Source organism: Notolepis coatsorum (genome assembly GCF_963971535.1).
Source record: "Notolepis coatsorum genome assembly, chromosome: 2".
Lineage (NCBI taxonomy): Eukaryota > Metazoa > Chordata > Actinopteri > Aulopiformes > Paralepididae > Notolepis > Notolepis coatsorum.
The window spans coordinates 87,607,474-87,626,157 of record NC_140166.1 but is presented as its reverse complement, the minus strand read 5'-3'; the positions used below and the strand labels follow the sequence as shown (position 1 = coordinate 87,626,157).

General features: G+C 40.7%; 1 protein-coding gene across 1 annotated transcript in view; it reads left to right on the top strand.

Moving 5' to 3' along the window:
* Positions 1 to 18,684, top strand: part of tmc3 (transmembrane channel like 3) — a gene marked incomplete at both ends in the record, with an annotated part of 185,268 nt that overhangs the window by 50,451 nt on the left and 116,133 nt on the right. The window contains 2 exons of the mRNA XM_084307555.1: positions 1,117 to 1,198; positions 15,953 to 16,059. Coding sequence (XP_084163681.1) covers positions 1,117 to 1,198; positions 15,953 to 16,059 — 189 coding nt within the window. The remainder of the gene's footprint in view (positions 1 to 1,116; positions 1,199 to 15,952; positions 16,060 to 18,684) is intronic.

The following is an 18,684-nucleotide window of genomic DNA, read 5'->3' as shown; positions in this document are numbered from 1 at the left end:
ATTGTACCTCATCCCATTTCTGCTTTGCACTATATAGTATTGTATATTAGTACACTGCATAGTATATTGTTATATGGTAACTCAGTTACGTCTATTATGCATCGAACATTGTACATATGTCTATACTGAACACTGTGACCTCATTTTTTACTTCTAATTTACATGCTATACTATGTTATTTTATTTCATACTTATCTTGTCTTGCACAGTCTCTGGAGCGTAACAGTAAGAAGCATTTTGTATAAAAGTATTCTGTACTTCTGTATGACAACTATTAAAGAAACTTGAAACGTGTTCAGTAAAAAGCTAACCGGCAGCAAAAATGTGCTAGCCTAATAGCTGTTCCCCTAAAACACCTCTCAGAGTTTTAAACTAGGCTAGTGGTCCGTATCCACTTCTGTTAATTTGTGCTAAGCTAGGCTAGCTTGCAGCCGGATAGCTTTCTACTGAATGCACAGAGAGGAAATTGGTTTCTATTTTCTTCTCTGACTCTGGAGAAGACGCAAATAATGGCGTGTTCCTTTAAGATATTTGTTCACTACCCTTTTTCCTTTGGTTTTCATTGTATAGCATCTATACAGTTTATAGCAGTGGTTCTCAAGGTGGGGTCCCCCGGGGATCTAACAACAAATACTTCTCTTGTGGGGGTCCCTGAGACCAAATCTAATCAAATGAGGGTCTGCGGCCTAATGAGTATCAATGTGGGGGTCCTAATATGTATCAATGTGGGGGTCCTAATGTGTATCAATGTGGGGGTCCTCATGTGTATCAATGTGGGGGTCCTAATGTGTATCAATGTGGGGGTCCTAATGTGTATCAATGTGGGGGTCCTAATGTGTATCAATATGGGGGTCCTAATGTGTATTTATGTGGGGGTCCTAATGTGTATCAATGTGGGGGTCCTAATATGTATCAATGTGGGGGTCCTAATGTGTATCAATATGGGGGTCCTAATGTGTATTTATGTGGGGGTCCTAATATGTATCAATGTGGGGGTCCTAATGTGTATGAATGTGGGGGTCCTCGATCCAAAAAAGGTTGAGAACCACTTGTTTACGGTATAACATTAAAGAGTAGTAACACAGTTGTTGATACAGTGTGTTTCTCTTCCTGCAGCTGTTGAAGAAAGTGTCCAGGCTGCTCTACAACATTGTGGTGTTGTTCATTCCCTGGGAGATGAGGATCAAGAAGATTGAGAGTGAGATCACATCCTTCTACTAAACTGGTGAATTAAGTTGGGTACAGGTTAGGGCTGGTTGGGTACAGGTTAGGGCTGGTGAATGAAGTTGGGTACAGGTTAGGGCTGGTTGGGAACAGGTCAGGGCTGGTTGGGTACAGGTTAGGGGTGGTGAATGAAGATGGGTACAGGTTAGGGCTGGTTGGGTACAGGTTAGGGCTGGTTGGGTACAGGTTAGGGCTGGTTGGGTACAGGTTAGGGCTGGTGAATAAAGTTGGGTACAGGTTAGGGCTGGTTGGGTACAGGTCAGGGCTGCTTGGGTACAGGTTAGGGCTGGTGAATGAAGTTGGGTACAGGTTAGGGCTGGTTGGGTACAGGTCAGGGCTGCTTGGGTACAGGTTAGGGCTGGTTGGGTACAGGTTAGGGCTGGTTGGGTACAGGTTAGGGCTGGTTGGGTACCAGTGGCGAATCCTTGTGGAAGCCAACGGAAGCCATGCCTCCCTATATTCATATCAATTCATATCAAATTATGAAATATGAAAAAAAAAAAAAAAAAAATTAAAATATAATTTTTTTTTAATATAGTTTACATTATTTTTCATCTGTGCATCTGTGTTTTTTTTTTATTTTTTTTTAATGTCTCCCTCTTCTCCTTCTCACTCCCTCTAACACACTGTCAGACTGTGCTCACTACTGCAGCTAGTATAGGAGAGAAGCAGTGGGTAGGTCTCTTTCTCCAGGCTTCCAGCATTATAGAGTGAGTCCAAACTCCAAATCCGATCCTAGCCAATCAGATTCGAGCTGACTGCCACTGTGCCACACCCTAAAAGTTTAAAACGGAGCTGGGAGGAAGACGTTCAGCATAATGTTCCACCTGGAGGCGGGGCAGGTCAGAAGTTCACGTTTCCACCTGACTACCTAACGTGACATCCCATTAGTACTGAGGACCAGCGCAGAGCACACCACTGTGGATATTATGATTTAACAAATCTATCTGGCAAGAGGAGGACCACATTATTGACCAGGTAAGAACTGAGCAGCCTGACTAAGGACTAACTAACGTTATCAGGCAAGCTTGTATACCCTTTCATGACTGCAATGCAAGCCAGGGGCTGGAATACGCAGTAATTTATTCCTCCGTAGTAGCCAGGTTAATGTGCACCATCAAGCACTGCTTAAAAGCTAGCGGTGGGTCCAAAATATATCGGATATAAATGTCAAAGGTACCCAGCGTTCCATTAGGGTTTCACACACAGATGCGGCGGGGTTTGAAAGCTCGGCGTTGCTAATAAACATTTTAAATCATTTTTATAAACGAGTAAAACTGAGGCTGAAATGACTGCTTCCGCATTTTACAGTAGGAGCGCTCTGATGGCTGGGCGCGCGGCGCAACAGACACGTGAATGAATGAATGAATGAATGAATGAATGAATGAATGAATGAATGAGAACTTTATTTAACAGATTGCAGAATGGGTACAATACAGTACGGCTCAATACACACAATTGTTAAGGGGATGCAGACCAGAGAAATACGTTTGTCTTGTCACGTTTGTCTAATAGACAGTCATATTCTCTCCCGGTGTTCTGCGGAATCCTACTCCCGAGTCCCTCCTCGAAAACAACACCGGCCGTATGTATATTTCTCTCCCACCCACCCACCCCCTCCTAATGTACAGTCCCCTCCCCATCATATGTATATACTCTGTCAGGATCTAGGGGTAACAGTACTGTATATTTGATGTCATGATGTCTTGTATGTCATAAATGTCACTAGTATGAATTGAAAATGGGGGACCCTGATGTAAACAAGACAAACGTCTTTCTCTGGTCTGCATCCCCTTATACAATTGTGTGTATTGAGCCGTACTGTATTGTACCCATTCTGCAATCTGTTAAGAAAGTTTGACTGGCCGCCGAGCCATACTGTAGTGTACATGGTGACTACTTGACTTAAAAAAAAAAAAAAAAGAAAAAAAAAATATTAATAAAAATATTTAATACATTTTTTTTAATAATTTTTTTTGGCTTCCCCTGTTATTTTACCCACGCGACGCCACTGTTGGGTACAGGTTAGGGCTGGTTGGGTACAGGTTAGGGCTGGTTGGGTACAGGTTAGGGCTGGTGAATGAAGTTGGGTATGGGTTAGGGCTGGTTGGGTACAGGTTAGGGCTGGTTGGGTACAGGTTAGGGCTGGTGCCAGAATGACATTTCTTAGAGTTTGGATGTTTGTTGCTGTTTAGGAACGAAGCTCGGAACATTTGCTCTCACAAAAACAAAATCAGGAATACTGTAGGCAGTGAGGTCAACCTTCTGTCGTAATGTGATCACAATGTCAGCTCTGCTTCTGCTTAATTGATTGATTGATTGATTGAAAATTGTATTAACAGATTGTAGAATGGGTACAATACAGTACAGCTCAATACACACAATTGTTAAGGGGATGCAGACCAGAGAAAGACTTTCATCTTGTTTACATCAGGGACCCCCATTTTCAATTCATCATAACATATATGACATACATGAGATGCAGACAGTACTGTTGCATCTAGACATTTATGACATACCAGATCTACAAATATGCAGTACTGTTTATGAGTACAAAAAGAGTCTAAAAAGAGAGTATATACGTTTGAGGGGGAAGAAACTGTACATTGGAGGAGGTTGGGTAGGTGGGGTGGGGGGGGGGGGGGGGGTAACTGTACATTGGAGGTGGTTGGGTGGGGGGGGGGGGAATTGTACATTGGAGGGGGTTGGGTTTGGACATTTACAGGGGCCAGTTTCGAATTGCAGTCTCCCGTAGGTGCTCTTTGAGAGTGGTTTTGAAAGTGGGTAGTGATTCACATTCCTTTACAGCTTTGGGTAGGGCGTTCCACATTGATGTGGCATAATTGCGAAATGTGTTTAGTCCCTTGTTTGAGCCGAATCTGGGTTTAACATGATTTGTGGAGCTCCCTCTGGTGTTGTGGTCGTGGTATTCACTGACCTTTGGGAAGTATTTTGACATGTACATGGGTACCTTAGTGGTGTATTGTATCTTGTAGACCAGGCCCATTGCAAGTTGCTGTACTCTGTCGTCTACTCTAAGCCTTGTCAAAGTGGGCAGGGGTGAGGTGGGTTCTTGGAGTAAGGTCAAGCAGTAGTCTGACCAGTTTGTTTTGAGATGTTTGTAATTTTGTTTTTAGCGCCTTTGAGGTGCTTTGGTACACAGTAAATTTCGCTTTTACTCAAACTGAGTACATTTTACTCAAACTGAGTAAAACTTTACTCACTTGGGCTCAAATGGACTCAGTTTGAGTAAAATCTACTCTGCAAAATGTACTGTGTACCATGAGGTGCAAGCATAGTCGTAGTACCCTTGAATGAGTGCTCCTGCCAGAGTCTTCAGGGTATTCTTGTTTACCAGAGAGGAGATCCGGTACAAGAATCTAGTTCTTTGGCTGATTTTTTTTATTACATTGGATGCCATTTTGTCACAGGAAAGATTTGCCTCTAGGATGGAACCCAGGTATGTAATTTCATCTTTCCTTGTGACAATATAACTGTAACTGAGAAGCCGTCGGTCTTGCTGAGTTTGTTATTTGATCCGAAGAGAATGGACTCTGTTTTACCCAGGTGTAATGATAGTTTGTTATCAGCGAGCCAGGTGCAGATTCTGCCGAGTTCCGAGCTGAGGGTTTTTTTAACCTGTAAATTGTTCTTGTCAGAGACCAGCAGGGCTGAGTCGTCTGCGAACAGGAACAAGTTGCAGTCACAAGCTGACAAAATGTCATTTCAAAATTAGGAACAGTAATGGTCCTAGTATGCTTCCTTGTGGAACACCACAGCTCACTGGGATGGGGGGGGGGGATAGAGTACCGTTTACCTCCACCATCTGTTCTCTCCCCTCCAGGTAGGATTGCATACAGCTCACTGATCAAAAGACTATCAAAACCAATTGCTTTTAGCTTGTCAATCAGAATGGAGTGATTGACAGTGTCGAAGGCCTTTTGTAGGTCCAGCATGACCATGCTGCAGTATTTCCCCACGTCCACCTCTTGTTTGATGTGGTCATTCAAATAGAGAAGGCATGTGTCAGTGGAGTGGGATGTTCTGAAGCCAGATTGGAATTGTACTAGAATGGCGCTGCAACGACCGGCTGCCTTTCTGTTCGCTCCGTCGAGACTGTGCTTACTTTTGTTAATATTTATAGTTTTAAGAGTTTTGTCTGTACCAACAGTAGGTGCATTTAATGTGTATGACCGTCAGTCACTTATAGACATCGGATTACGGGAAACTTACCGATTGGATTTCTCACTGGACCAGCTTTCCGAACCGCAACAATGGCCTGAGGAGATTCTCCGGAGAATGGGACCAGATCCCTTTGTTCCCGACCCCAGGAACAAAGGATCCAGACGGCGTGGGAAGAGAGCTGGGATCCGTAACAGGCTGAGATCCAGACGCCACCGAACGCCATTACCCAGTATATTGCTAGCCAATGTACAATCAATTGACAATAAATTGGACGATATCCGAGCAAGGATTCAATACCAAAGAGACGTCAGAGACTGCAACGTTCTCTGCTTCACCGAGATGTGGCTGGCGCCGGACGTTCCAGACCACGCAATCCAACCGGCCGAACACTTCTTTATCCACCGCAAGGATCGTACAGCAGAGTCCGGTAAACAACGTGGAGGAGGTATTGCCTTCATGTTTAACAACAATTGGAGCGATCCAACTAACGTGAAGGAATTATCCAACCACTGCTGCCCAGACCTGGAATATATAACCATCAAGTGTCGTCCTTTCTTCCTCCCGAGGGAGTTAACGGCGATAATCCTTGTAGGAGTGTATATTCCACCGCAAGCCAGTAACAACGTCGCGCTCTCCAGACTCCACGACGAGGTAAATAGAATACAAGCGGCGAACGTTAACGCCGCCATTTTAGTGCTGGGTGATTTCAATAGCGCCAATCTGAGAAAGGTATTACCTGACTTCTATCAGCATGTGACTTGCAACACCAGAGGCGGTAACATCCTAGATCACTGTTACACGCAATTTAAAGGTGGCTACAAGGCTCATTCTGATAGTGGCTTTGGTAAATCAGATCACGCGTCCATCTTTCTTTCACCAATGTACAAACAGAGAATCAAAAGTACTCCTGTAGTCTCACGAGAGGTGCAGAAATGGGATTTGACGTCAGAGGAGACGCTCCAGTCTGCGTTTGACTGCACAGACTGGAATGTGTTCCGCGACACAGATAACATTAATGTCTACACGGAGACAGTGCTGGACTATGTTTGTACTTTGGTGGAAGAAACAATCCCCACTACCAAAATGAGAGTTTACCCAAATCAAAAACCCTGGGTAGACAAATCCGTCCGTGAAGCTCTGAGAGAGCGCACCAAAGCATACAACGACGGCCTAGTGGCAGGCAACATGAATGACCACAAGGTGGCGCGATACAACGTAAGGAGGACAGTGTCAGAGGCCAAACGGCGCTACAGGGATAAAATTGAACTCCAGTTTGAACAAGCTGACTCTAGAGCTATGTGGCAGGGGCTCAAAACGATGACAGACTACAAAGGCGCCTCCCTCAAACTGAACAGTGACATCTCCTTAGCAAATGACCTCAATACCTTCTATGCGAGGTTTGATGCTGGTAATAACAACACCAGCTCACAAGCCACGGCAATGGGGGGGGGGGGGGTCGGCTGCTGATGGAGGCGCAGTGTTCAGGGTAACAGAGCATGAGGTGAGGCGGACCTTTAAAAAAGTGAATATCAGGAAGGCAGCAGGTCCGGACGGCATCCCCGGCCGCGTCCTAAAAGTCTGTGCCGACCAACTGGCCCCAGTATTCACTGACATATTTAACCTGTCCTTAGAACAGGCTGTCATCCCCACCTGCCTGAAGAAGTCCACTATTATCCCTGTACCCAAAAAATCCAAGCCTGCTTGCCTCAACGACTACCGCCCTGTAGCTCTCACCTCCATAGCCATGAAGTGCTTTGAGAAGCTAGTAAAGGGCTACATCTGCTCCTCCCTCCCCATCAACATGGACCCCCTGCAATTTGCATACCGCCCCAACAGGTCCACGGAGGACGCCATAGCCCATGTGCTGCACACAGCAGCATCACACCTGGACAAGAGGCAGGGGAACTATGTGAGAATGCTATTCATTGACTACAGCTCGGCATTCAATACCATAGTCCCCTCCATACTCATAGCCAAGCTCAGGGACCTGGGCTTGAACTATGACCTCTGCCAGTGGGTCTTGGACTTCCTGACTGGCAGACCCCAGGTGGTGAGAGCAGGCAACTGCACCTCCTCATCCATCACCCTCAACATAGGGGCCCCCCAGGGCTGTGTTCTGAGTCCCCTCCTCTACTCCCTGTACACACACGACTGTGTGGCTCAGCGGAGTAGCAATACAATCATCAAATTTGCTGACGACACAGTGGTGGTGGGCCTGATCTCTGCCAACGACGAGAGGGCCTACCTGGAAGAGGTCAAGGTCCTGGCGGGATGGTGCCAGGAAAACAGCCTCTCCCTGAACGTCAGCAAAACAAAGGAGATGATTGTGGACTTCAGGAGGTCGGGGGTCAAGGACTACAGCCCCCTCAGCATCGACGGGGCACCGGTTGAGAGAGTCAACAGCTTTAAGTACCTCGGAGCCTACATATCCGAGGACTTGACATGGACCACACACATTGACAGTGTTGTGAAGAAGGCACGACAACGCCTCTACTTCCTCAGGCGCCTAAGGAAGTTCCAAGTCAGTCAGAAGATCCTTAAGAACTTCTACTCCTGTACAATAGAGAGCATCTTGACCGGCAACATCACCTCCTGGTTTGGGAATAGCACTGCACAAGACCGAAGCAGACTACAAAGAGTGACACGTTCAGCCGAACGCACAATTGGAGGGGGGCTCCCCACCCTCCAGAACATTTACAACAAGCGTTGCAAGGGCAAGGCTAAGAGAATCATTAAAGACTCCAGTCACCCGAACAACTGCCTCTTTGAACTGCTGCGGTCAGGCAAGCGATACCGGAGTCTCAAGGCGAGCACAGAAAGACTCAGAAGAAGCTTCTATCCCCAGGCCATCAGGCTGCTAAACGAACAATGAACACTACACAACAACAACCACCAAACACACATAGCACACACATCCACACGCACACACTCACTTTAAACAAACACACTGTAGCACCCACTCCACACACTTTATAGCACACACCCACTTTAAACAAACACACTGTAGCACCCACTCCCCACACTTTATATTTATTGATGAAGGATTGCACTACAACTCGTACACCTTACTGTAAATTGTACCTAAATTGTACCTCATCCCATTTCTGCTTTGCACTATATAGTACTGTACATTAGTACACTGCATAGTATTGTATATTATATGGTAACTCAGAACATTGTACATATGTCTATACCGAACACTGTGACCTCATTTTCTTCTTCTAAATTACATGCTATACTATGTTATTTGATACTATCTTGTCTAGCACAGTCTCTGGAGCGTAACAGTAAGAAGCATTTTGTATGAAAGTATTCTGTACTTCTGTATGACAACTATTAAAGAAACTTGAAACTTGAAACTTGAATTCGTAGATTCGATTTTTTTCCGCGAGGTACTTTTCGACCTGTTCGTATAAATTTTTTTTCATGACTTTCGAGATGGAGGTAAGAATAGAAACAGGGCGGTAGTTGCCTGGGTCCAATTTGCTGCCCTTTTTGTGCAGGGGGGTTCCTCTCGCTATTTGGAAGTCTTTGGGTACGTGTCCCTGTTTTATGGAGATGTTTATTATGTGTGTGATGACTGGGGTGATGGCGGCTGCTGAGTCTCTGAGGAATTTGGAGGGGATATTGTCATGGCCAGTGGTCTTGTTAGGTTGGAGGGCGCTCAGTTTTTTGAGTACCTCAGCTGTTGTTACCATTTCTAGTTTGAAATCGTCTTTGCGGACCCCTAGGTTATTGTAGTAGGCTAGGATGTGTTCTACCCCAAAATGCCCTGAGTGGGATGGTAGTTTATTTACCAGTGTTGTGGCTATGTTTGTGAAGAAAATGTTTAAGTAATTGGCCACATCCAGCTTGTCTGTGATGAGCGTGTTATCTGTCTTTATGTTGATGTTTGAAAATCTGGTTTTAAGTTTTTTACTGCAGCCTAGTTGATTATTGAGTCATTTCCAAAGTTCACAGGGTTTATTTTTGTTTTCCTCAGTTTTGTCATTGATGAAATTCTTTTTTGCAGTTTTGATCATGGAGTGTCATGATATGTCATTTCTTAGTCTGTTTCTTTGCAGTTTCTTTAACTCACCATTTAACTCTGAAATGTATGATATAAGCGAATATAAAGCTATTGAATCGTTTTACAAGTACCTTAGGAGCTCAACAGTGCAATTGTTTATGTTTATATCCTGGGAATTATTATATTAATTTAACCGTGTTGATGGGAGACAGGCGATGTGTGTAACGTTATTCCAACAATAGTCACCTAGCGATACAATTATTCTGTCAGCCTCTTGGTAAGTGAGGGTCATTATATTAACTTATTATACAACTCCTACCTGTCCAATGCAAAGACATTAAACCCCACTTTAACAGCTAGCCGCAACATCAGCGTATCCTTATCAATAGTAATAATTAACATTATATTACCAACGGCTCTGTCTGCACTGCAGCAGCTCACAATGAACAAACTGGACAATGGTTTAGCCAAATGATCTACACGTGCTAATAAAAATAAAGCAGCTTCGAATGTTAATATATTGAACGAATTCTGAACCATTCAAACATTCGAGGCCAGCCCTAGAACAGGTAGAGGGAGACCGCCGAGACCGGTGCATCACACATGCTTTGCATCGTAGGTCAGTTTGGCTAGTTTGAATCTTCTGTATTCTTTGTATGGTAGGTCAGTTTGGCTAGTTTGAATCTTCTGTGTTCTTTGTATGGTAGGTCAGTACAGTAGTTTCAATCTTCTGTGTTCTTTGTCTGGTAGGTCAGTTTGGCTAGTTTGAATCTTCTGTGTTCTTTGTATGGTAGGTCAGTTTGGCTAGTTTGAATCTCCTGCATGCTTTGTGTCATTGGTCAGTTTGGCTAGTTTGAATCTCCTGCATGCTTTGTGTCATTGGTCAGTTTGGCTAGTTTGAATCTTCTGTGTTCTTTGTATGGTAGGTCAGTTTGGCTAGTTTGAATCTTCTGTGTTCTTACAGTCTGGTAGGTCAGTTTGGCTAGTTTGAATCTTCTGTGTTCTTTGTATGGTAGGTCAGTTTGGCTAGTTTGAATCTTCTGTGTTTTTTGTATGGTAGGTCAGTTTGGCTAGTTTCAATCTTCTGTGTTCTTTGTGTGGTAGGTCAGTTTGAACGCAGTGGCCCGCCTGATCTCAAACCTACCGAAGTAAGCCCATGTCACCCCACTTCTTAGGGACCTGCACTGGCTCCCCATTGCCGCACGAATCCGCTTCAAGACCCTCGAACTGGCATACCGTGCGGCAAAGGGTTAGAGACCCGCCTACCTCCGGTCAATGGTCTCTAACTACACACCCTCAAGACCCCTACGCTCTGCATCTTCTGGCCGTCTCAGACCCACTCCTTTATGAGCTCCGGGAGGGTCATCAAGGAGAAGCCGCCTATTCTCAGTCCTTGCCCCACAATGGTGGAACGAACTGCCCACCACAGTTAGGACAGCCGAAACACGTCCAATATTTCGCCGTTGACTAAAGACGCACTTCTTCTTTTTTTTTATACTTACATTTTTATTTCCAGTTTTTTGCTTTACAAACAAAACATCCACATACAATAATACAATTGGCGGTCAAAATTATAAACGACAGTACAATAGAATTCGATAGATAAGAACTAAAAGATATATCTGATATTAGAAAAATGAATATCGAAATCGAATGACAAGTTGACCTAAAATAAATTCACTAAAGGGGAAAAGGAAAAAAACACAGCTAAACAAAAACAAAGAAAAGAGAGAAACAATAAATAAATACAAAAAAAAAAATACAAAAAAGTGACATGGGTTCTTTGGTACCTTCATAGTTTATTTTCGTTTCGTTTTTTCTTCTTGTCTCCTTTTCACTCTCCTGTGATGTCGTTTCTTTTTTTCCTATACTCTTCCCACTTCTCCCATTTTGATTCAAACTTCTCGTCTTGTAGCCTCAGCCTATATGTGATTCTCTCCATTTCCTGTATCCCACCCACTATCTCTGTCCATTGTTCCCTCGTCGGTGCTTCTACTCTATACCACATTTTCGTCAGTGCTTTCTTGGCTGCTACTAGTAATATCTTAATCAAGTATATATCTTTCCCTTGCATTCCTTCCTGTGTTAAGTTCCCTAAATACAATACTTGTCCTGTCTGGGGTATTTCATATCCTACTATTTCATTTATTATCCCTCCTATCTCTTCCCAATAGTTCTTTATTATCTGACATCCCCAGAATATGTGTGTGTGGTTTGCTATTTCCTGTCCACATTTTCTCCAGCATGGTTTCTGTGTTGGTGTATAGTTGCCCTGTATTTCTGGTAGGGATGTCCGATATTATCGGCCGACCGATATTATCGGCCGATATCGGCAGTAAAATGTGATATCGGAAAATATCGGTATCGGTAATTTTTTTTTTTTTTTTTTTTTTTTTTACATTTATTTAACCTTTATTTACCCAGGCAAGCAAGTAAGAACCAATTCTTATTTTATTTATTGTCAAAAGTATGCATGTTGGTTTAATTCAACAACAAGAGATATGTAATGTTAATTTTTACTTTTTTAATTATCATATTTTGCACAGATAATGCTTACATTTAGAAAGCCTTTTGAATGCATCCAGTGAAATTATTAATTACCTGAAATTATTCCGTTTTTTTGGGGGGAAACCCTGCATATATCGGTATCGGTTGATATCGGTATCGGTATCGGTATCGAAATTAAGAGTTGGACAATATCGGAATATCGGTATCGGTAAAAAAGCCAATATCGAGCATCCCTAATTTCTGGTGTTATAAAAAATCGAATTATGTTTTTCCACCCAAACTCCCTCCATATCCTTGACCCTGTGGTTGTGTGTTGTATCTTACATATGTTATACCATTCTTCTTCTGTTATCTCCGTTTCTAATTCCTTCTCCCACTTTTCCTTTATATATTTGGTTGTGATGTCCTTGCTGTCCATTATTGCCCGATATAGTGCTGATATCCCCCCCCCCCTTCCTTCCTTCGTATGCTTTTACCATTATCTTAATTATCCCATTCTGATCTTTGTCTTTGTCTAGTTTTATTTCCTTGTTGTAGTAGTCCCTAATCTGTAAATATCTAAAGTGGTCGCTATTCTCTAGTCCGAATCTTTCTTTCAATTTTTGTAGAGTCTGGATCTCCCCTCCTTCTGTTATTGTACATATTGCTGTTATGCCCCCCCTCTCCCATCTTTTGAACCCATGATCTTCTTTCCCTGGTTTAAATTTGTTGTCGTGCGTTATCCATCTCAGTATCTTGGTTTCTTTTTCTAGCTTGTATTTCTTTACTATCTTGTTCCATATATTTATAGTGAATTTGGTAATTGGGTCTATTAGTTGTTCCTTTCTTCTGTATAGCTCCCTGTCTCCTATTAGTGCCTGCACTTTGAGTCCCTCATTTTTTGTTTCTATGTCTTTCCATTTGGCTTCATAGTTCTCGTTGCAGCAACATGTTACTATTATCAGCTGTGCTGTGTAGTAGTAATCTTCTAAACTAGGTATTGCCATTCCTCCTTTCTCCTTTTGTAATTGTAGAGTCACATATCTTATCCTTGGCCTTTTCCCCCCCCATATGAATCTTGATATCTGTTTATTCCATTCCCTGAACTGGCTTTGTGGTATTAATATAGGTAGAGCCTGAAATAGGTATAGTAACCTTGGTAATATATTCATCTTTATAATTTCGATCCTTGAGCTAAAGTCTAGAGGCATTACTGTCCATCTTTCTAGGTCTTGTTTGATTTTCTGATTAATCTGTGTATAGTTTGCATCGTATAGTCCCTCCACCTCTCTTGTAATATTCACTCCTAGGTATCTGATCCTGTCCATATCCCATTTAATCTTGTATTTGTCTTTGATCTCTGTCGTTGGGGTGTAGTTCAATGTTAAGGTCTGTGTCTTTGTTACGTTAAGTCTATATCCTGAGTAAGATCCATATTCTGTCAGTAAGTCCATCAGTGTCGGGAAGCTTGTGTCTGGTTGTCTCATATATACTATCACATCATCTGCGAACAGTCCTAATTTATGTTCTGTTCCCCTTATCTCCACCCCTTTGATGTCCTCGGTCTGTCTAATTAGTTGAGCCAGTGGTTCGATGAATATATCGAAGAGCGTCGGCGAAAGACAACAGCCCTGTCTTGTAGCCCTCTCTAGTTTGATCCGGTCCGTCAGGTTGCCATTTACTTTAATCCTTGCCGTTGGTTCTTGATATAATGCCCTAATTGTTTTCATCGCGTTTTTGTCTAGTCCAAATTTCTCTAATACTTTATATAGGAATATCCAGCTTACACTCTCGAATGCTTTTTCTGCATCCAGGCTAACTAGTACTGCACTTCCTCCTTCTTTTTGTATCTCCTCTACTATCTGCACTGTCTTTCTTATGTTGTCCCCTTTAATGAATCCGGTCTGGTCTTCGTCTATAATATCTGGCATAAATGTCTCAAATCTTTTGGCTATTATCGATGTATACATCTTGTAATCTACATTAAGTATGGACACTGGTCTGAAGCTACTACATAGTTCCTTATCCTTCCCTTCCTTTGGAATCGTAGTAATTATGGCTTCTTTCCATGAGGGTGGCATTGTTCCTTTTTTCATTGTGTGTCTAAATGCTGCCTCTAATATGGGCCTCAGTTCCTGTCTAAATGTTTTGTAAAATTCCGAAGGGAATCCGTCGCTACCTGGTGACTTATTGTTCTTTGCTTTACTGATCGCATTTCCCACTTCCTGTTCTGTTATCTCTGCATTTAATATTTTGTTCTGTTCCTTTCCTATCGATGGTAAATCTAATTTTTCTAAGAATGTCTCTATCTCTTCTTCTCCTGCCACTTTCGGTTGTGTGTATAGTGTCTTATAGTATTCTACAAAAGTCTTCTCTATTTCAGCTGGTTCTCTTAGTAACCTGTTTGTGTTTGTGTCTCTTATTGTGTGTATTGTATTTAGTTTCTGTTGTATTCTGATTCGTCTAGCTAAGAGTCTGGTCGCTCTTGTTCCTCCTTCATAGTATGTCTGTTTCACATATCTAGCCTTTTTCTCAATTTCTGTCAGTAATTCTTTGTTTATCTTTTCTCTAACGTCTTTTACTTCCCTAAGTGTCTCTTGGTTCTTTGAGTTTTGGTGTTTTTTCTCTAATTCTTTCAGTTTCTTTACTAAGTTCTGGTATGTCTCTATTCTGGCCCTCTTGAGTAGTGCTGCCTTTGCTATCAATTTTCCTCGTATTACTACCTTCATTGCATCCCATAGAATGTTTGGATCTACCTCTCCGTTATCATTTTCCTCTCTGTATCTTATTATGTCTTCTTTTACTTCGTCTACTAAGCCTTTGTTATTCAATAGCCCTACGTTCAGTCTCCAGACTGTGTTTCTCCGTCTACTTTTCAGATTTACTGTCAGATATGTTGCGCTGTGATCTGATATGTCTGTTACCCCTATTCTACAATCTTCTACTCTGTATCTGTCCCCTGTTGTCATGAGGAAGTAATCTATCCTTGAATATGTTGTGTGTGGATGTGAATAATGTGTGTATTCCCTGTCTAGTGTGTGTGTTTCTCTCCATATATCCGTGATTCCTAATTCTGTCATTTGTATTTTCATATATTTGCTAATGTGTGTTCTCCATCTCTTTGTGCTTGTCGTGTCCATGTCGTAATTCAATACTACGTTGAAGTCTCCTGTACAGATTAAAACGCCTTCCCCTTCCATTGCTATAATATCAAATATTGTTTCAAATAGGTATTTCTCACTGTCTGGGGGTGCATATATATTCATTAATGTTACCATTTGGCCTTCCATTTTCCCCTTGGCCATTACATATCTCCCCTCTTTATCTCTCACTTCTTTAATCAATTCAAACTTCACTGCATTCTTAATCAATATAGCTACTCCTCTCCTAAGGTTCTGTTTAAAAGAACTATAAAACATATTCTCGTATCCGAATCTCTTCAGTTTTTCATGTTCTTGTTGTATTCGATGAGTTTCTTGTAGAAAAATAACCTGTGCCTCCTCTTTTCTAAGCTTCGTCATCACCTTACTCCTTTTGATTGGATTATTCATTCCATTAACATTCAGCGACATCATCTTAATACTTTTAATTTGTGTCATCTTTCCATTCGAAATGATCTCCCGTTCAAAAGACGCACTTCTTCAACCATTATCTGAAATGAAAAAAATATAAATAATAAATAAAGACATTTTTTATTTAAAATCTAACCCTAACTAACCTTATTGTCATGCACTAATATCCTAATATACTAACCTACAATGTAGCACTCAACACTTTGATGAACATTGTTAATCAGCTGATTTGTGCCCTTCCTGATGACTTGTCGTACAAAACTTGTAAGTCGCTTTGAATAAAAGCGTCAGCTAAATGACTAAATGTAAATGTAGTTTGAATCTTCTGTTCTTTCTGTGGTAGGTCAGTTTGGCTAGTTTGAATGCACTGTCTTCTTTGTGGGGTAGGTCAGTTTGGCTAGTTTGAATGCACTGTCTTCTTTGTGGGGTAGGTCAGTTTGGCTAGTTTGAATCTTCTGTGTGCTTTGTGTCGTAGGTCACTTTGGTTCGGGGGTGGCCTCCTATTTCATCTTCCTGCGATGGTTGTTTGGGATCAACATCGTCCTCACCGTCATGACCGGTGCCTTCATCGTTCTACCAGAGGTCAGTGTGTGTGTGTGTGTGTGTGTGTGTGTGTGTGTGTCATGTGTGTATGTTGTGTGTGTGTGTGTGTGTGTGTGTGTACGTGATAGATCCATAAGCCAATGGGTAACCAAAGTTGTTTAAGATCTGATTATTAATATGATGAATGAGATAATTTCACACCGTGCCCAGTGCAGGCTAAACACATCACCACTATTTCACTACCGATTCCAATTCTGAGTATTGAACTGTAGCTAGATATTGGCTGATCCAGTCGATTGCTTTTACTGAGCAGTATAGATTTAGACCATTAGCTTGAGGTCATCGTACCCTTCCTGCTGCCTTGTCGTACAGAACCTGTAAGTCACTTTGGATAAAAGCGTCAGGTAAATGACTAAATGTAATTGTAAATGGATGAAATCGATCGAGATGTGGTCCGTTTTAGAGGAATATAATATCCTGTGTGGAAAAAGACAACAACAGAAGATTAAGTAAATTTTCTTTGATTTTTAACATCATTACACTTGGTAGTGGATCGCCAGGTTCTCTAATGTCAGAGGTGGGACCAAGTCATTGTTTTTCAAGTCCCAAGTAAGTCTCAAGTCTTTACACTCAAATCTCGAGTCAAATCTCAAGTCAAGGCAGGCAATTCTCAAGTTAAGTCCCAAGTCAAGACAGGCAATTCTCAAGTCAAGTCACAAGTCAAGACAGGCAATTCTCAAGTCAAGTCACAAGTCAAGGCAGACAATTCTCAAGTTAAGTCCCAAGTCAAGGCAGGCAATTCTCAAGTTAAGTCCCAAGTCAAGGCAGGCAATTCTCAAGTTAAGTCCCAAGTCAAGACAGGCAATTCTCAAGTCAAGTCACAAGTCTGAAACGTTTTTTTTGAGTCATAATCAAGTCCTAATGGGTTCTTTACAAACGTGATGTAATTTCTTTGACAGTATCTATATACATATATATATATTTTAATATGTATATAAAAAAATAATAACCAGTTAAAACAATGACATACTTTTAGCCAAACACCATAAGGTTATGGGTGCATAAATAATGATGATCATAGTAATACTACTACTACTACTACTACTACTACTACTACTACTACTACTACTACTACTACTACTACTACTACTACTACTACTACTACTACTACTACTACTACTACTCAGGGGCGTAGCTGGGGGGGGGGGTAGCTTAGGATGATTCCAAGGGCCCAGCACTGAGGGCCCACCCAAAAAAAAAAAAAAAAAAACCCTTTTTTTTTTTTTTTTTTTTTTTTAACTAGACATCACTCAGGTGTATTATTGATGCTCTCATTGATACTATGTTTGTTTCTGAAGTGTGTGTGTGTGTGTGTGTGTGTGTGTGTGTGTGTGTGTGTGTGTGTGTGTGTGTGTGTGTGTGTGTGTGTGTGTGTGTGTGTGTGTGTGTGTGTGTGTGTGTGTGTGTGTGTGTGTGTGTGTGTGTGTGTGTGTGAGATATATAGAGAGAGAGGGGGGGCTTTGGTAGACTATTGCATTGGTCCATTCATTGAAGATGAACGCAATGCGACATCCTTTACTAGGCTGAACTGCTGATCCGAATGTATAGGTAAAAACCATATTATGCGTTTTCATCAATAAAAAAATGGCCAAAAAAATTCCGCTCGCGCGCTCGCATTCACTGGGGGCCTACAAATACATTCTTTCATGGGGCCCAGAATCTGGAGCTACACCCCTGCTACTACTACTACTACTACTACTACTACTACTACTACTACTACTACTACTACTACTACTACTACTACTACTACTACTACTACTACTACTACTACTACTACTACTACTACTACTACTACTGATAACAGTAATAATAATACTAATAATAATAACAATAACAATACTATAAATAATTATACATACATAATTATATAGATTATAATATAAAATATGTATAAAAAAAGGATAATAAGTTAAAACAATGCCAAACAGCAGTAAGGCTATGGTTGCATACATAATAATAATAATAATAATAATAATAATAATAATAATAATAATAATAATAATAATAATAATAATAATAATAATAATAATAATAATAATAATAATAATAATAATAATAATAATAATAATAATAATAATAATAATAATAATAATAATAATAATAATAATAATAATAATAATAATAATAATAATAATAATAATAATAATAATAATAATAATAATAATAATAATAATAATAATAATAAATAACAACAACACTAATAATAATAATAATAATAATAATAATAATAATAATAATAATAATAATAATAATAATAATAATAATAATAATAATAATAATAATAATAATAATAATAATAATAATAATAATAATAATAATAATAATAATAATAATAATAATAATAATAATAATAATAATAATAATAATAATAATAATAATAATAATAATAACAACACTAATAATATTACTACTAATAATATACATAATTATATATACATAATTATATAGATCATAATATAAAATATGTATATAAAAAAAGAATAATCAGTTAAAACAACTTTAGCCAAACAGCAGTAATAAGGCTATATGGTTGCCTCCCCAGCTCCAGGGCTGCTCTAGCAATAAGCTTGTAAAGTCTGACAATAGCATTAGCACCGCTGGCCT